This window comes from Schistocerca serialis, chromosome 9 (genome assembly GCF_023864345.2).
Source record: "Schistocerca serialis cubense isolate TAMUIC-IGC-003099 chromosome 9, iqSchSeri2.2, whole genome shotgun sequence".
Lineage (NCBI taxonomy): Eukaryota > Metazoa > Arthropoda > Insecta > Orthoptera > Acrididae > Schistocerca > Schistocerca serialis.
This window is the reverse complement of record NC_064646.1, coordinates 360,707,938-360,725,281: the sequence shown is the minus strand read 5'-3', so window position 1 is coordinate 360,725,281 and position 17,344 is coordinate 360,707,938. Positions and strand designations below refer to the sequence as shown.

General features: G+C 37.3%; 1 protein-coding gene across 1 annotated transcript in view; it reads left to right on the top strand.

Annotated features, from left to right (window-relative positions):
- Window positions 1-16,118, top strand: part of LOC126419615 (gastrula zinc finger protein XlCGF7.1-like) — a 100,457-nt gene extending 84,339 nt beyond the window's left edge. The window contains exons 4-5 of the mRNA XM_050086804.1: window positions 7,992-8,357; window positions 15,754-16,118. Coding sequence (XP_049942761.1) covers window positions 7,992-8,357; window positions 15,754-16,118 — 731 coding nt within the window. The remainder of the gene's footprint in view (window positions 1-7,991; window positions 8,358-15,753) is intronic.
- The last annotated feature ends 1,226 nt before the right edge of the window (window positions 16,119-17,344 follow it).

Below are 17,344 nucleotides of genomic sequence, written 5' to 3'. Positions count from 1 at the left end.
ACATACTTCAGAAAGAGACTTATTATCAATAGGATCCTAACCAAATTTGATTGGAGAATAAACTGTTTTAATGAACCTATACTGCCAAGCATCTCCTCTGAAGTGAAATTCAGCACTGAAATATGCTATTACTCTAGCTACTAGCACAAAAGATTGATTTGTGCTACTACTCTTCACCTGAAGTCCATTTTTGAAATGACAATGTGTGTGTGACAGAATTCATGGGTCAGTAGTGAAATGCCAAATTAATTACTCAAATGGACTATGTGTAATGGAAGATATGGCTTGCTAATTGACAGCATTGTTTTCGGCGACTGTCGAGCGCTATTGTGATGGGACTATTAGAAAGGGCAAACATAGGAAGTTGTCTTTCGATTTCCTGTGAAACACACAATTTGAAAAATACATCAGGCTATACACATGAAAAAAATACGTTCAGCCACATGTGCAGATCAAATGAAGTGTGTAGGACAATGAAATTCATCAGCACAAAATTTTAGATGAAGGGACCATTGAAGCTTGCTTTAATAAGGTAAAAAAACTATATAATGTTTTTTAATACCTGCTTATGTTTAACCAAAGTTTGTGAACTATTCTCATAAAGCAATGCTATAAACATCCCAAAAAAAAAATTACACGGTGCTCAATCACAGACAGAGAGGGGGAGAGGGGAACCTGGGCAGGTGTGGTCATTGTGAAAGGAGGCAAGTCAACCTGGTAGCTGTCAAGTATCAAACTGATTGTATCGTCAGTATTGTGGCATGGGACACTAGTTTGATGAAACCACAAGTCACTAATGTGATCCAGCTAATAGGGTAAAACTTAATGATTTCATGGAAAAAATGGATTGACTGTGAGAACATATCCTTTTTTCACCAGTAAATTGATTAAGACAGTTTCACAATGAAGCTGCTGTGACACTACAATCCACACTAAAACTTCGTTGTGCCCAATAAGCAACAAATTGTTTTGTTTACAGATAAATTAAAGTGGAAATATCCCTTGTCATTGAAAATTATATCTTTGTAATACCCTTATTATAATTTGTCATGGCTAGTTACTCTGTTCTGAGTGATCCTTTGGTTTCAATTTCTGTATGAAATGAACTTCATACACAAGCAAACGGGGATCTTGCATCAAACACATTGGTCAGTGGCTACTGCCAAATTCACCTGCAGATGAGTGAAAATGAATTGAATTTATTAACGTTGATGAGACAGGATATTACAAGGATACACAGGACTACACACTGTACAGTCTGTTTCTTCAAATTCCTGCATTGGACTGCAAGCAGTTGGCTCATTTGGTACTTCACAGTTAGAATAGTCTCCACAGTCTTGCTATGCTTAGACTGTGTTTTCATTATCCATATGCACTGAACTGTTGTCTACTTCTCCGTGAGAATGGGCATATGACAACACATTCAATGCCTGTCCACTAAAAACCTCATTGAAGACAAATACAGATATTTTTCTGTAAATCATTCTGACCCATTCCCACTAAAATTTCACCCACTTTAAATTGTGTACTTTTTGAAACATTGTAATATTTACAGACATTTTTCTAAATGTGATGAAACTTGAGCTTATGTAATAAGTGCTTGAGTGCTTCATATTTGCATATTCAAAGGGTAAACAGGAGTGGAGTAGATATGGTATTGTGGAGGAATTAAGTGAAAATGAGATATTTGTGGGTCAAGTAGGACATTAAATATTTGAGTAAAGAGGCATGAGGAATTGAGGGGGGATAAGGAAATTAGTAGAAGAAAGAGATGGGATATGATGACCTGCCTTCTCAGTCTTTACCATTGTAATCAGCTTCATTACTGCTGATAACTTACAGTATTTATCTAGAGTTTTATGACTCACTTGAACATGGATATGAAAGTTAGAATGGTTTCTTCCTTTGCCATTATATTTTACTTGCTGAATTAGAGATGGCTTTAATATTATCAGTTTTCAGTCTACTTTAAGTTCACAGATTACATTTTTTGCTTCTAGAGTAGAGGTCAGTTTTAATGCTTCAATTTTGTCCAATACATTGATGAATTTTCACAGGTAAAATTTGCCTTTTTTCATGCACTTTTCCCAGTTTTGACTGACGCCAGATTAAGAGCAGTCACAAGATTTAGATATTAATGAAACCACAATAAAAAGTGAGATGTGTCTTTCCATTAATGCCATGCTCTTCCATACAGTCTGCACATCTGTGTCAAATCTCTCTGTATAAACATCTACCTACTTCAGCATTGTCACTGTGTCACATACTGCCAGTCTTACATAAGACTTTCTACATGTTCTTGCCCACTCATAAACTATACAAACCAACTGACAACAAATTTTTGACACACACTGATCTGTAATGCAGTTCTTAAATTTCTTAAAAGCACATGTAGTTCACTTAAACCTTGTATCATTTTGTTTCACCATATGATTTAACTTCTTTCCAGCTAGCTATGTGATCTCCTAACCAAGGGCAGGAGATAATTTGTAGGGAGGGGGAGGTGGGGTGGCTGGAACTGGGGTATGGAGTATTTTTAGTGTATTGAAAGACAAGTGACAACTTGTAAGTAGCCATAAAAAAGTTCCTGTTTCAACCCTGTTAAAAACCTGCATAATACTGACTTTTCAGTTTTTTCCTTGGAAAAAAAGGCTTGACTACATTATATTTTTTCCTTTTCCTGAAAGCTATGGGAAAAGGGGAGGGGACATCCCCACCTTTCCTCCAAGTATGGGCACTCTTCCTCCTAACATTTATTGCTGAACATAATCTATTTATTTGTAGCAGTATTATTGCAAAATTTGAACAGTGTATTCTATTGTATTCTGTTCAATTTCTGTACTAATGTTAACAGTTGTGGAAAGGATAGATTGCTACTCACTGTAAAAATGATATGCTGTGTTGCAGGCAGTCACAACAATAAGACTGTTACACATTTAGGTTTCGGTGAAGCCTTCATCAAAAGAAAAGACCACGCATGCATTCAGACAAGCAAGCACACCTCACACACATGACCACTATCACTGGCTTTTCAGGGCAGACCAAAACTGAAATGCATCGAACGGAAGCAACAATCCATAGTGGATCAGGAAAGGAGGAGGGGTAGCAGGGTATAGGTGGGGGAGAAGAGGCAGCAGATGAGCCTACCCTGTGCAGTGTTGGGAAGCTTTGGTGGAGGGAGGATAGGGAAAAAGGGAACGGAAAGGAAAGGAAAGGAAAGAAGAGGAGCGGAGAAGGGGAAAAGATCAGTGGATGCATTGGCAGAGAGCAGTGAGCAGTAAGGGTGAAGGAACGTAGTTGGGAGGAAGTGATAGGGCAGAAGGGGCAGAAACTGCTGGGTGGAGGGTGTGGGGATAGGAGGTTACCATAGGTTGAGTCCAGGATGATTCTGGGAGTGGAGAATGTGTTGTAAGCATAACTTGCATTTGCTCCGTTTGGAAAGGGTGGTGGTGGAGGGTAGAATCCAGATGACCTGGGTTGAGAAATCAGCCTTTGAACAGGGTGGCCACCATTTATCCTGGCAGATAGCTTGTTAATAGCAACAAACCCAGCAGAGCTGGTACACCATATGGGTGCTTTCGCAGGTGGCCTGGCCTCTGATGGGGATAGGATAAGCCTGTGACGGGACTGGAGTGGGAAGTGCTGGGTGGTTGGATTGGGCAGGTCTTACACCTGGCTCTTCCATAGGGATATGATCTCTGTGGCAAGGGGTTGGGATTTGGAATAGCATACAGATTGACTAGAATGTTGTGGAGGGTAGGTATATTTGGGTGACGGAACAACCTTCAGGAGGTGTGGGAAGAATCTTGGGTAGACTGTCCCTCATATTAGGGTATGATGATAGATAATCAAAGCCCCAACGAAGGATGAAATTCAGTTGTTCCATTCCAAGATGGTGTTGGGTGACAAGGGGGGCACTATCCTTTCCATAACAGCTGATATTCCAACCTGGAATCTGATCCTTACTAACATCAGATGGGAAAAGCATTCAATAAAAAGTAGTTGCTACAGTTGGACATATTGTTCCGATAACATGCAGATGCTATCACATCAAGTAGCTAAATAAACTTTTTGCTTTACTCCAGATTATATTATGAAACTTGACCTCTAATTTTGCACTATATGTTGTTGTTGATATTAATGACTTTAAGTGATAACTGCACTATTTACTGACCTTTGATAAAATCATTTTTCACCATTTGATTTTTGTAATAATGACATTCTTCAAGAAAGGAACTCTTTGGTCCCACCGCGGTTGAGATTTCGCACTCTATAATATGTAATAGCTCCACTTACAAGGTGTGATAAAAAATGGGACTTTTTAGTTTTTTAAAATATTCTTTATTTATTCATCATCAGCATCAGCTTTGTCCCCTTCAAAGTAATCCCCCTTAGATATTATACACTTTTATCAGCGGTTTTTCCAATCTTCGAAGAACTTCTGAGACTCACTTTTTGTTATAGTGTTCGGCTCTTTCAGTGATTTTGTTTCTATCTCATCAGTGGTGCCAAAACAATGTTCTTTCATGATTCTCTGTAGCTACAGGAATAGAAAGGAGCTGCAAGGGGCTATGTCCGGTGAATGTGCTGGCTAAGGCAACAAAATGGTTTTGTTTTTTGCCAAAAAATTACAGACAAGCATTGAGGTGAGAGTGGAAGCATTATCATGATTCAGTTTCCATGAGCGATTTTGCCACAATTCTGGCCATTTTCTTTGGATTGCTGCACACAAATAGCACATAACAGCTTATAACTTTTAGCTGGTATTCCTTACTGACCATAATGTCTAATGCCCAAAACAATAAAAAAAAAATTGTATAAAGCTTGCAAAATTAAAAAATCCGCAATTACTTTGAAATCACACCTCGTATTTTGACTAAATGAAGTAGTGCAGGCATTACACTCTCATTTGGGAGGAATGAAGTTCAAATTATCATCTAGCTATCCAGATTTAAGTTTTCCATTGTGTCCCCTAACTGCAAAAGATGAATGCCATGATGTTGCCTTTGAAAACAACAAAACTGGTTTTCAAAAACTGCATTGTGCTGTACACAGCTGTATCAGAATATTTTATTAGAGACAATTGATTTCAGTCTAGAATCAGACCACCTGCTCAGAGAAACCATCTCAGCTATGTGTATGTGTAAATAGACTAATGGTTATCAGATATACATTTTTCCAACACTGGTAGTAGCTGTAGATGTATAATAATATGATCCATTAAACTCGTAGACATTTGTGTGTTTGACACACAAACATCTATGAGGTTAACTGCGCATAACATCACGTATGCACAGGTACTATCAGTGGTGGAATGCTGTATGTCTGGTAACTGTTATCTAGTTATGAAAATATTTAACTGAGATGGTTTTTGGGTTAAATGATGAACTGATCCTAGACTGAAATTGATTGTGTCTAATAAAATATACTGTTACAGGTGTGTATTGCATAACATAGTTCTTAACATTCATTAAAGCTGTGTAACACCACCTTTATATAAACCTGATTCCGTGTCCTGAACATAAGAATAATAATAAGAAGAAGAGTATGTTTTACTACATAGCTTAAATGTATTTATGTGTTAGCATTATTATTTTATCCACAATGATTGCTTGTGAAGCTTTGGCAGCAGATTAAATTGAAGAAATATGGCGACCACCCACTTATTTGAACTTTATTTATGCCAAGATACATTTTAGTTAAAATTAGCTTCATTCTGATAAATACATATCGCTAGTATTTTGACTGCACTTTAAAATGCTGAAACTGTCTTTCAGTGCAGTAGTTCCTTGTTCCAGTATTTTGTCTTTGACTTTGACACCCCCCCCCCCCCCTCCCGCACTCACACATGCACATCTGTATGGAACATTCTTCCAGCTAATTACATCGTTGATGGTGTGTGTGTGTGTGTGTGTGTGTGTGTGTGTGTGTGTGTGTGTGTGTGTGTGTGTGTGTGTGAGTGAGTGAGAGAGAGAGAGAGAGAACGTTGTGCACAGTACACGGTAACATGGAGGACTGTATGGGAGGGTGAGGTAGAACAGAGAAAGAGGGACATTGTGACTGTGAAGAGGAGGCTCTGAGGTCTGAATGAGTGAAGTTACCAGTTATGGGGCTGGAATGGAGGTGGTGTGGAGAGGGGTTAGTATAGATTAAGGCCAGGTGGATTATAGGATTGAAGGATGTATTGGAATGACCATTCCCATGTATGTACTACAGAGAAGCGGACATTTGGGGGAATGTTACAGATAGACAGATAAAGCATCAAATGAAATCAAGCATACTGTGCCTGGCATCATGCTATGCTCCTGCTTGACAGTGTGCTGTTTCCCTGGATGGTAAATTTTTCTCTTGGTTACAGTTTGGTGGTAGCTATTCATTTGGGTGAAATTGGTTGGTGGTCATACTCAGCTAAAATGCTGTGTGAAATTACAACAGAACTGGTGTAAGCTATAACTAGTTCCCAGGTGGCCATGCTTCTGATAGGACAGGGTACATCTATGATGGGACTGGAGTATGATGTTCTGGTAGCGGACATGTGTTGCACCTTCGTCTTTCACAGGGATGCGAAAAGCATTTGGAATTTTGGATGGCTAGGAAGTTTTCCTCTAGAAGACACATGAACAGATTGGCGTAGGAGGGCCCCATGGATTTGTTTGTAATGTTCTCCGTAAAGAAGTAGTAGTTAAGTGTAAGGATGTAGTTTGTTATGTGAATAAGGAGTGAGTTGGTGGATATTAGATTTCTAACCTGGTGATGATTACTTGTGTTCCTTTAAAAGCTTCCATTATTAATGACACTTCATTCAGGGAAGATTCATGCAGTTTCAATGTTGCGGTAGACACTTCCTTACATGACACAAAATGGACCAAAATATATCTCCTAGGACTGTTGACGTGTTCTATTTGTACATGTGAATCTACAGTGTCAATTCAAACCCAACAAGTCAGCTACCCACAAGTGAAGTTACTGATTGGGTAGCTTTTTCCTTGGATTACATAGTAAGTGTGCATCCATTACATGAGTTTGATGTTACAATGGGCAGAAAGCATAATGTTCATTTGGAAAGGTCAGAAAACTAGGTTTCAGCATTAAATTTATGTAAAAGACACAATGTAAATATGAGACCAAGCTTGTTGGTGGTCTCTCCACTCTCCCCTTGCTGGTTGTGCTATTTCATTTGGTGGTGGTGGTGGTGGTGGTGGTGGTGGTGGTGGTGGTGGTGCACCCCTCCCCCCTGCTTTTTTAGAAATGTTCCAAGTTCATGTTTCTTTACATCAGTCACAGAATTAGTCATTCTGTTTCATAGCTGTAGTAGTGAAATCTCTAACCATGTATTTATTAAAACTAAGTATGTTGTGCATCAACAAGGAGCAGAGATACACAAACTGAACAAAAAATATTGACAGAAATGTCTGTATTGCATCCATGACTAATAATCAACAAATGTAGGCAGCTCAGCACATTGTATTAGCTTTAGCAGGAATATTCATTGACTGAGGCTGAACATCTACACCTTTGTCACTGGCTCAATGACAATGACCCTCAGAAATCAGCTGCACACTATGAGCCTTGTGACCCTACTTTTGACTAGCCAGCACCTTACTGTTAGTCTGAACAGGATGCAGTTGAACAGGTATTGTTTACACACTTTGGCATACATCCTATAAAAACTGTTTGCTATTGCAGCATGAAATTTTGTTGCACATAATGGAGCCAGCATATTAAATACATAACTGTATGAAGCTAATTAAAGATTAATGAAATCTAAAAGAGTAATGTTCAAATAAGTCACTGTTTGCAGAATTTTTTAATGAAATTTTGGCATTAACTTTCAACATTCTTGAAATTCAGAGGCTATTTTCCCCATAATTGTATTTTTGGTTATTAAGTGACTCATATCAGTGTAAGTGTGATGTTTTGAGGATTTAAGTCTTCCTAACTCCTCACTTGGAAGATCCACTGTATTTTGATTTGTTGCATATTTGTTTCAGATAAACAGATTTCACCGCTTTCCCAAGCATCTGATACTGGAGACTCGAATGGTGACAATCAGAAACAAAAGCCTGTTCCCTGTCCTTTATGCTCTAGACCTTTTTTAAACAGAAGTAGTTTGACTTATCATATTCGCACTCACCTCGGAGTGCACCCATTCCAGTGCAGATACTGCTCCAAAGGCTTTGTGCGCAGAGATACCATGCTAGTGCATGAGACAGAGCACACAGGCATGAAACCGTTTGTTTGTGATTCGTGCAATAAATCTTTTCCAACCATGGCTGTGCTCAGGAAGCATGCTGCTACACATGCAGGGAAGAAACCTCACACCTGTGATGTTTGCCACAAGAATTTCAGCTCAAGAGGTAATGTTTATTTGTAATTCTGCAACACACTGAATTTTTTTGTATCATATTATTTTGAGCTGCACTGAAAATTGTAATTACTTCATTGAAGTATCAATTAAAATGTTCAGCAAGTTTAGTGTATTTAAATAATGGCGAGTTCTTGAATATTTGACTAAATTGTTTTCATTAGTGTGGCTGTAGCGATTTTACGATGAGAAAGTCTGATAGGTCAGATAGTGATGTTGCTTAGTATTTTAGAAGGTATAGAAATAAAAAGCCACATAAATAAATGATTGAGTAATTAATGAATAGTCACGTTAAAGTTTTACTGTATGATCAATATTTAGCAAATAAAACTGCCTTGTAAACAAATCAGATATGAATTTCAACCACTGTAAGTTGTGGTATTATATTGTTACTCCCAGAGCAGGAATGCAACACATTTTATGTCTTCTTGGCATTTCTGAGAGACTGTTAAAAGACTTACTGTCTAAATTACAGTAACTTTTATTAGCAATAATTTTTTATCTTGAAATGGATTTCCTTGAGGTCTGCTGCTGCAAAAGAGCAATTTAACCAAGACTAATTGTACTTTCACTGTGTGCATAGCCAAAGTGAAGATGATCCATACCTTGAACTGTTGCTGGTTGTGGATGAAAGTTATTGTGACATAACTAGCCATGTATTTAATAAGCAAGTCAGATATTTAGCAGCAAATCATGATTATGGTATATTCTCATGACACTTGTCACTATTTGACATTTGTACAATAGAAAATGTGTTGATAATCCATTTGAGTTTTAGAATAATTCTGATACACACAAATATTGCACAAGAAGAAGAAGAAGAAGAAGAAGAAATAATGGAGTATTATTCTGCAGTACAGTAAGCAGATTCAGATGGATATATGTTGCAGTAGTTACGCAGGAATGAATATGCAACACAGATTAGACTGTAGGAGAATTGCCAGAAGATGATCTCTCACAACTGGCAGCATTGTTACCAACTTTCAGCTACAAAGCCCAAACAACTTCAGGCAAAAACAGTAGTAATCTGTAGAGCTGTGACAACAATGGTACATTGCCATAAATGCGTACAAAACTGCATTAAGTGATTTGTTAAAATACATGTGATAAGCAGTCGTAGAAAGCACACTGCAGCTGTCAGAGATCTTCTTGCGTCAACTTGACTATAATATAGAGAGCTTCACCAGACCTCCCTTAGGACTGGAGATATTTAGCATAGAATAAGTGAAGCACACTTTGATGACCTACACACTGAAATTAAATGTCTTGTGTTTAAAGACCAGATTAAAGTGGTTTATTTTTTACAACTCCTCAAATCCCTACTAACACCATGACTTACCTTAGGAGATAGACTGAAAAAGGGCAAACCTACATTTATGGAATTTGTAGATACAAAGAAGGTTTTGGAACTGTTGACTGGAATACACTATTTGAAATCCTGGAGGTAGCAAGGATAAAAAAGAGCTTGAAAGTTTACCTGCAGTTTACACAGAAGCCAAACTGCAGTTGAGCTGGTGGACATCAAAGATGAGCAGTAAATCAGATGGTGTAAGACAGGGTTGCAGCTTCTCCTCAATGTTATTGAATCTGTACACTCAGTAAAAAGTAAACAAAAGCAAGGAGTATTTTGATACTGGGATTAAAGTTCAGAGACATGAAATGAAAGCTTTAAGGTCTGATGATGGCATTGTAATTCTGTCAGACAGCAAAGGATTTTATAGAGCAGTTAAAAATAAAATAGGTAGCATCTTGGTAAGAGGTTATAGATGACTTTCAACAAAAGTAAAACAAGAGTAATGAAATGTGGTCAAATTAAATTAGCTAATGCTGATAGAATTAGATGAGGGATTGAGATACTAAAAGCAGTCAGTAAGTTTTGCTATTCAAATAGCAAAATAACTGTCTGTGGCTTAAGTTAAGAGGATGTGAGATGCAAACTGCTAACAGCAAGAAAAGCAAGCGTCTCTGAAAAAGATAAATTTGTTAAAATTAAGTATAAATTTAAGATTATGGGAGGTATTTGAATGGCATCAAGTCGTGTAATGAAGTAAAATGTGGGCAATAAGCATTTCAGACAAGAAGAGAATAGAGTATTTTCAAATGTGGTATTGCAGAATAATCCTGTAGGTCAGGGGGGTACATTGAGTAATTATGTAATTAATGAAGATTTACTGAATTGAATTTGCAATGTGTGTGTGTGTGTGTGTGTGTGTGTGTGTGTGTGTGTGTGTGTGTGTGTGTGTGTGTGAGAGGTGGAGGGGGAAATTTGTGGCACAACTTAAGGGGATAGCCCTCTGTGACTGCATGAAAAATAGGTAGTTTTTGTGATTTTTGCTGAGTAAAATAAAAAGTCATGCTAAGTCTAATGATATAGTTTTGTTCTTTAAATTGAAGGTGGAAGGGAAGAAAAGGAATGAACTATTGATGTCAGCTGCCATGAGACATTATGTGGAATCAGTGGTGACGAGTGAAAATTTGTGCCGGACTAGGATTTGAACCTGGGATCGCCTGGTCACTAGGCAGTTGTATTAACCTCTGCATCACCTGGGCACAGAGTTTACTGCAGGTGTACAGACTGTCTCGGCATGCCACCCGGCCAACCCACATTCCCATGTAATGCCACCTATCTGCAGTCTCCATCTATGTGTTCTGTGCTTGCTACTTTCATATTCCTGCAGGAGGTGGTTGACTGTAATTTTGCATCCACACTGAAGAGGGTGGATTCATTGCCCGTTGAGATGAATCAATTACATGAATGTGCGTAGTGTGTGTGTTCTTCAGACATGTTCGAAGGAACAGACACCGCACACTTGCATAATTTCATTCCTTATACATTTCTCTTTAAGAAGTCACTTTTGTGTGCACATTGGATGCTCCTTGCAACCTCTTCATGAGATGGAAGGATCCCTTGCAGCTGTAAATTTGGTCATCAGTGGAAATTCCCAAACCCTGCTATTTGACATGTAACAAAATGATTTTGTGTAAATAATTTTCAATATGTTTTCTGCCAGCATACATAGTATAATTGAAAAATATTAAGTTCTAACAAAATGATGATGTGTTGAAATAAATGTGAGTGTCTTTGCCCAAAAAATTGAGATGAAAATGTGCCATGAAACAGACATTTGAAGATATCACAAAATGACTATGTATGCTAATAGAAGATTCAATTTAGAACAAGGGCATCAAATACCAATCATAATCATATGTACCTTTTTCAAGTTATGTTTCCAACCAATTTGAAAAATTTGTTGAAAAATGTGTTGAAAGTTTTTGATTACATTTTTTTGTATTTAAGTTAAACATACCTCTAGTCAGCAATGGCCATACCATACAGCAGTCTTTCTGGATCCAAAATGAATGTTTAGTCCATCTTCTTCATGGCCATGATAGTCCTGTGAGCCTCTTTGGCAGCTTTGGTCATCTGCTGCTCAACTTGAGCGATATGTTTTCCATCCATTTTTGCACAGAAGTTGTAACAAGTGGGCCCAATCTGAAGTTTGAGCACATTAATGATTTCCATCATTGAAATTACATGTCAATTACATTTTCCCTCTGTGATTGGTTTTTAGAGACACTTTTTCACAAATTGCTTTGTAACTCAGTAATGGAGATTCTGGCAAGCTTGTGATGAATACTGCAATAAAATAGACATCCCAGAGAACAGTGTAAGACGATAACAGATTTTTTGAAATTTCCAAGTAAGACTACCTCCTTAACTAAAAGAAGGTATCTGTTGATAGGACACATCATGATGCTCAAGAAATCATAAATATGCAAATGGAGGAAAGTAGAGGGAGACCAAGACTTCAGTATAGTAAGCAGGTTCTAATGGATATATGTTGCTGTAGTTGTGCAGGGATGAATATGTGACACAGAATAGACTACAGGAGAGTTGGCAAAAGATAATCCCTGACAACTGGCAGCATTGTTGCTAGCTTTCAGCTACAAAGCCCAAACAGCTGCAGGCAAAAACAGTAATTATCTATAGATCCGCACCAGCAATGTTGCATTGCCATGGATGTACACAAAACCATATGATGATGTTATTTGTTGAAGTAGATGTGATAAACAGTCACACTAAGCACACTGCAACTGTCAGATATCTTCTTTGGCTGACTTGACTGTAATGTAGAGAGCTGCATCAGACAAGTCTTAGTACTGGAGCTGATGATGATAATGGCAACAGCAAAAACAACAACAATAATAACATATCTTACTCATCTATTGTACCAATGAAGTTTTAATGTGTTGACAATTATTGTAAAAATAATTCACGGAACATGTAAGTAGTAAATTATTGTTAATCTGAATCTGAGTGAATCCCATAACTTAGTATTAAAGGAATTTAATGTCAAGTTGAAAGAGAATTTTAGAAAACATGGTGTTTCTTTCCCAACTAGAAGAAGATATGTAGGTCATTTATGTGGCATGGAAGTGTCCAATCATTGCTAACACATTTTCCTGTACATCCTATCACAAACATATAAACTTACTTTCAGAGGAATGAAATGCAATGTAATTTGCAACTGAAGGCAGTCATAATAGTACATTCATTAGCTACAGATTGTATGGTTGCTCCAAGCAACTGTACTTAACTGAGAGGCAGAATTTTGTGTTTTTGGACATAAATTTATACTCAAAATTTTATCTATACTGATTTTATTTCATGTCCTCTATAACAGGAACATGTCATTGTGTGGAACACTATCAACAAATATAAGAGGAATGGTTAGAGTACATATTGCCACACATCAGCCAGCAGTGTTAGAAGAGAGGTGTCCACAAGTATGTGTAATGTACAGTTGTATTTAACAGGCTAACACTCATAGTTTCTCAGTAATGTTTCTGTCTTGCAGCGTAGCAGTATTTATCACTATATGAATCATTCAATAGGTTTGAATGAACTAAGTGATAAATAGAACAACAAATTTTCAAATTGTTCAGTAGCATATTTGTGGCAATCTTAATTTCATGTCATCACTTTTCTCTTTTTATTTTTAACTGGGAAAAGGGAAAGACTCAGTCATGAGAAAGTGATAAAATTAATATTGGGACCTGCTGAGCAATTAATCTGAAACAAACAAACAAACAAACAATACAATACAATACAATACATGACAAAGGAGTTGGGTGTGGGAGGGGGCAGAAACAAAAATCTGGATCAATAATGCACATGTGGCAAATGCTAAAGAACTTAAAATGCTTGATTATTCTCAGTTGGTATGTTTTATTCTATATTTTTTGATTCAACATGTAACAGTACAGCTTGAGAACAATGTAGACAGCACATATATGTTGCACTTGGGAATTATAAATATGAATAGTAAATAAGTAAGATGGTTATTGAGAGGGGAGGGCGGAGAAGGAAGAAAAGGAGGGGGAGGAGGAAGGAAAGGAGGGAGGAGAAATGATGTGTTGTTGTGCATCGCTGCCTAGTCATTGATAAATGGTTCAAGACTGCTGTGTGGTTGGGTTCCTTTGAAATGTAAGTAGCCAGTTGGCTTTGCAGTTTGTAGGGAGTGATGAAAATGTCTAACAGACTGCTACTATTGATGTTGAGGCAACAACTGCATTTGTAGCTCAGCATCTTGTGTTACATCGATGCAGGCAGAAATTAGAATATAAGCAACTGTTGATTGTGTTTGTTGCTTGGGGTGCACTTGTACCTAAAGTTTACACAGCCTAGTAGATACATGTCTGTTCGGTAATTTCCACTGTACAGGTCATTTAGCCAGCTTTCATCCTGTCCAGCCAAATGTCTGTAGTATGTTTCAGTTGGGCACATACACCTATTTCACAGTTTCTGAATAAAATGTGCCCAGACGTCATCATTTCACATTGAGGACAGTCTTTTTTCTGTTATAGCATATGCAGGCTGCCAGAAGAGGTACCTTGAAAGGTTTTAGTCACTCTGGTACTAGAACTTTCTTGGTACCACAGGCTCCAGTGTTGGCTGAAATTTTGCTATTTTCCCCTATTGTGAGGGAGGGAATATATCACCAAGGAACCCAACATTGGGTTGTTTTGTGTATTTGCAAACCACTTTGGAGAGCCCTTCTGTACTCTATTTTGGAATAACTTCCAGGTACTAGATTATGGTATCTGCTGTAGGATAACTCTTTCCATACTCTCATTTAAGCCACCCAAGCTGTCTACATTCAGTTGCACTTGTCTGAGCCTGTACACTGTATTGTTGTAAGATGCCCATGATTGTCAAAGTTTGTTATGCATCTATCATGAGTTCTACACTCAGACACTAGAAAGTAGCACAGAAAGACTATCCCAAGGGATGGATCCTATAAAGAGCAGCCTCTTCATTGACCACGCAACAATATTGCAGTTACCAATAAGTGACCCTGCAGAACCATGTGGATGTGGTGCAAAAGCAGCAGTTGTGTGTTTCTGGAAACATGACACCACCTTTACACTGATTATGCACCTGCAGTCCCAAATGATTACACACAACTGTTCATCTCAGGCTGCTCCCCATTATTAACCTGTAAGTGACAGATTTTTCAGTTACTGATAATGCATTACATTTGAGATTATTTACGTGTATGTGCAGTGCAGTAGGGTCAATGTTCAATGCTTGTACCTGGTATGGACATAGGAGAGAAGTTAAATTGTTTTGTGGTTAAAAAGTTCAATCAGTCTCTATTGATCATGTTTCAGAAGACAAACTGTGGTACTAACTTTGTTGTATTCCTTGTTTGAGAACTGAATTTTTTAGATTTTTGTTTGGAAAAGTCAAAATCAGCTATTGTGAAAACCATCAGCCAAAAAATTTATTCATTGTATCTGTTTGACAAGTTATTTTCCTAGTATGAAGTACAGAATGGGATTTGTGAGACGAGAGGCACAGGATTTCAGTTGCTGTGAATTTTGTATTACTGTATCATGCTTTTAAATGTTTATCCACTTGTATTTATAAAATGATGTACCAACAGACTGACAGCTTCCAACTCTTTCAGCATTAAAAATGAGTAAAATGAAAGGTGAAGATACAACTTCAAGTTTACAATTTCATTTTGTTCCAATACTAGCTTGGATTCTCCTTTGTATCCTAATAGTAGTGATGTCCAGAAATTGTGTGTTTATATTTAATTTCATACTGTATGTTGTTAGACTGCAATAAGGTCCTTGTATTATGTATGTGACATTTATTTATAGGGAATAATTATAATATGGAAAATTTGGGACAGCTTCTACCGGTAAAATTGGAATTAACTGAGCTGTGGAAAGGTCTTTAATTTGTGAGATAAAATATTTTAAATACTTCAGTGATGTCAGTGGACTTCGTGCAGTACAAATTCTGTTGTGCTCTGACAGCTATTTATATAAATTTTATTTCCTTTAAGATTTTACATTAATGTGTGTTATTCCAGGTAACCTGAATCAGCACATGAAAAAACACACGGCTGTTAGGCCATTTTCTTGTCAACAATGCTCAAGAAGTTTCGTATTTAGGGGTGACCTGCACGTACATCTCAAAATGCATGCTGGAATCAGGCCACACAAATGTAACTACTGTTTAAAGACATTCAGCAGCAAAGGTAACCTCAACCAACATCTTAAGATGCATTCAGATTCAACATCTTATGTTTGCACTACATGTTCCAAGGTCTTCACCATAAGATCATGTTTTGAGGAGCATATGAAAGGTCATGCAGCTGTCAAAACTGAAGAAAAATCTATAAAAGATTGTGCTGCTGTGAGTCAAGAGGAACATATAAAAGATAAGACTGAATAAACATTCACATATATTTCCAAAATGTAATTTGTCATTGTTTCGAGATATGGGAGATTTGTGTAAGGCTGACTATTCTGATTGTGAATAACTTGGTGTTATATACTACTTTTCTAAATGTCAGTAGTCTTAGTATATCTGTGAACATTTGGTTGTGATTTAGTGTATAAGCTTGCTTTTATTTAACTACTGCTGTGGAGACCATGACAGTTTTCAAAACTTGATGCCAAATGTATCATGGCAGTATGACAGACTTTCAAGGTAGTGTGGAGTCTAACAAACTGGTTGTTTCTTAAATCAAAATTATTTACTTAATGGGAAGTTATATGGGCTGGGGAAGGGAAAGGGGAAGATGACAGATGTCATCATAAATATGCAGTGTCACTAAATTTTACATCCCCAGTTGCTACATGGCTCTTTTCCTCAGAGATCAGTTATGATGTGTTGTCTCTATCACTATGTATTACTCACTATTCTTTGTGCTTCTTGGTTTCATGTGAACTTAGATTTATTTTATTAAATTTTTGTTCTATATTTTCTAAAATTAAAAACTAAACAAAATTCAAAGTGCCACATTGGAAGGATCTGTCGTGGCAATGTGGCCCTCATTATCCTAAGATGTGCAATATGATCATTTTTGCTCACAAATGGTCTAAAGTAATCCCTAAGATTACTTGCTTTTTTACCATGCACTTCTGCATGGCTTAAAGGCAGAATTCTCTTCAACTTTCCTGACAGATCTTCATGTGAAGCAGCAAAATTTTCATAATGAGTAATTCTGTGGGCTATTTCCCTATTTCTGATGTCAAGCTTGGGCTAAATGTTAATGCGGAATGAGTTTCCCTGTGAAATTGTCAAACAGGGATGCCCAGTTAAGTTTTCATTAAGAATGGAGTTTGTGGGCAGCCTGATAATCAGGACATATTTTTTGTTTTTGTGTTTAACATGATGTAGTTAAGTTATTTATTACAAACCATCATAAATTTAAGTCACAAACTTTCTGTCTTAGGTTGATGGAGATACAGCACGGCAGCATTACAAAATGCATTTTGCTTCCTTAAATCAGACTAGCAAATACAAAACTGTCTAATTCTTTTCTCTTCGATGTGTCTAATTATACATGTGTACTGTGTCATCAATGTGTGAACAGTACATGTAGGAGCAATGTTTTTTCACTGGTATCATACTACCTTTGTGGTAATGGAGTGGGACATTTTGATGTTATGTCA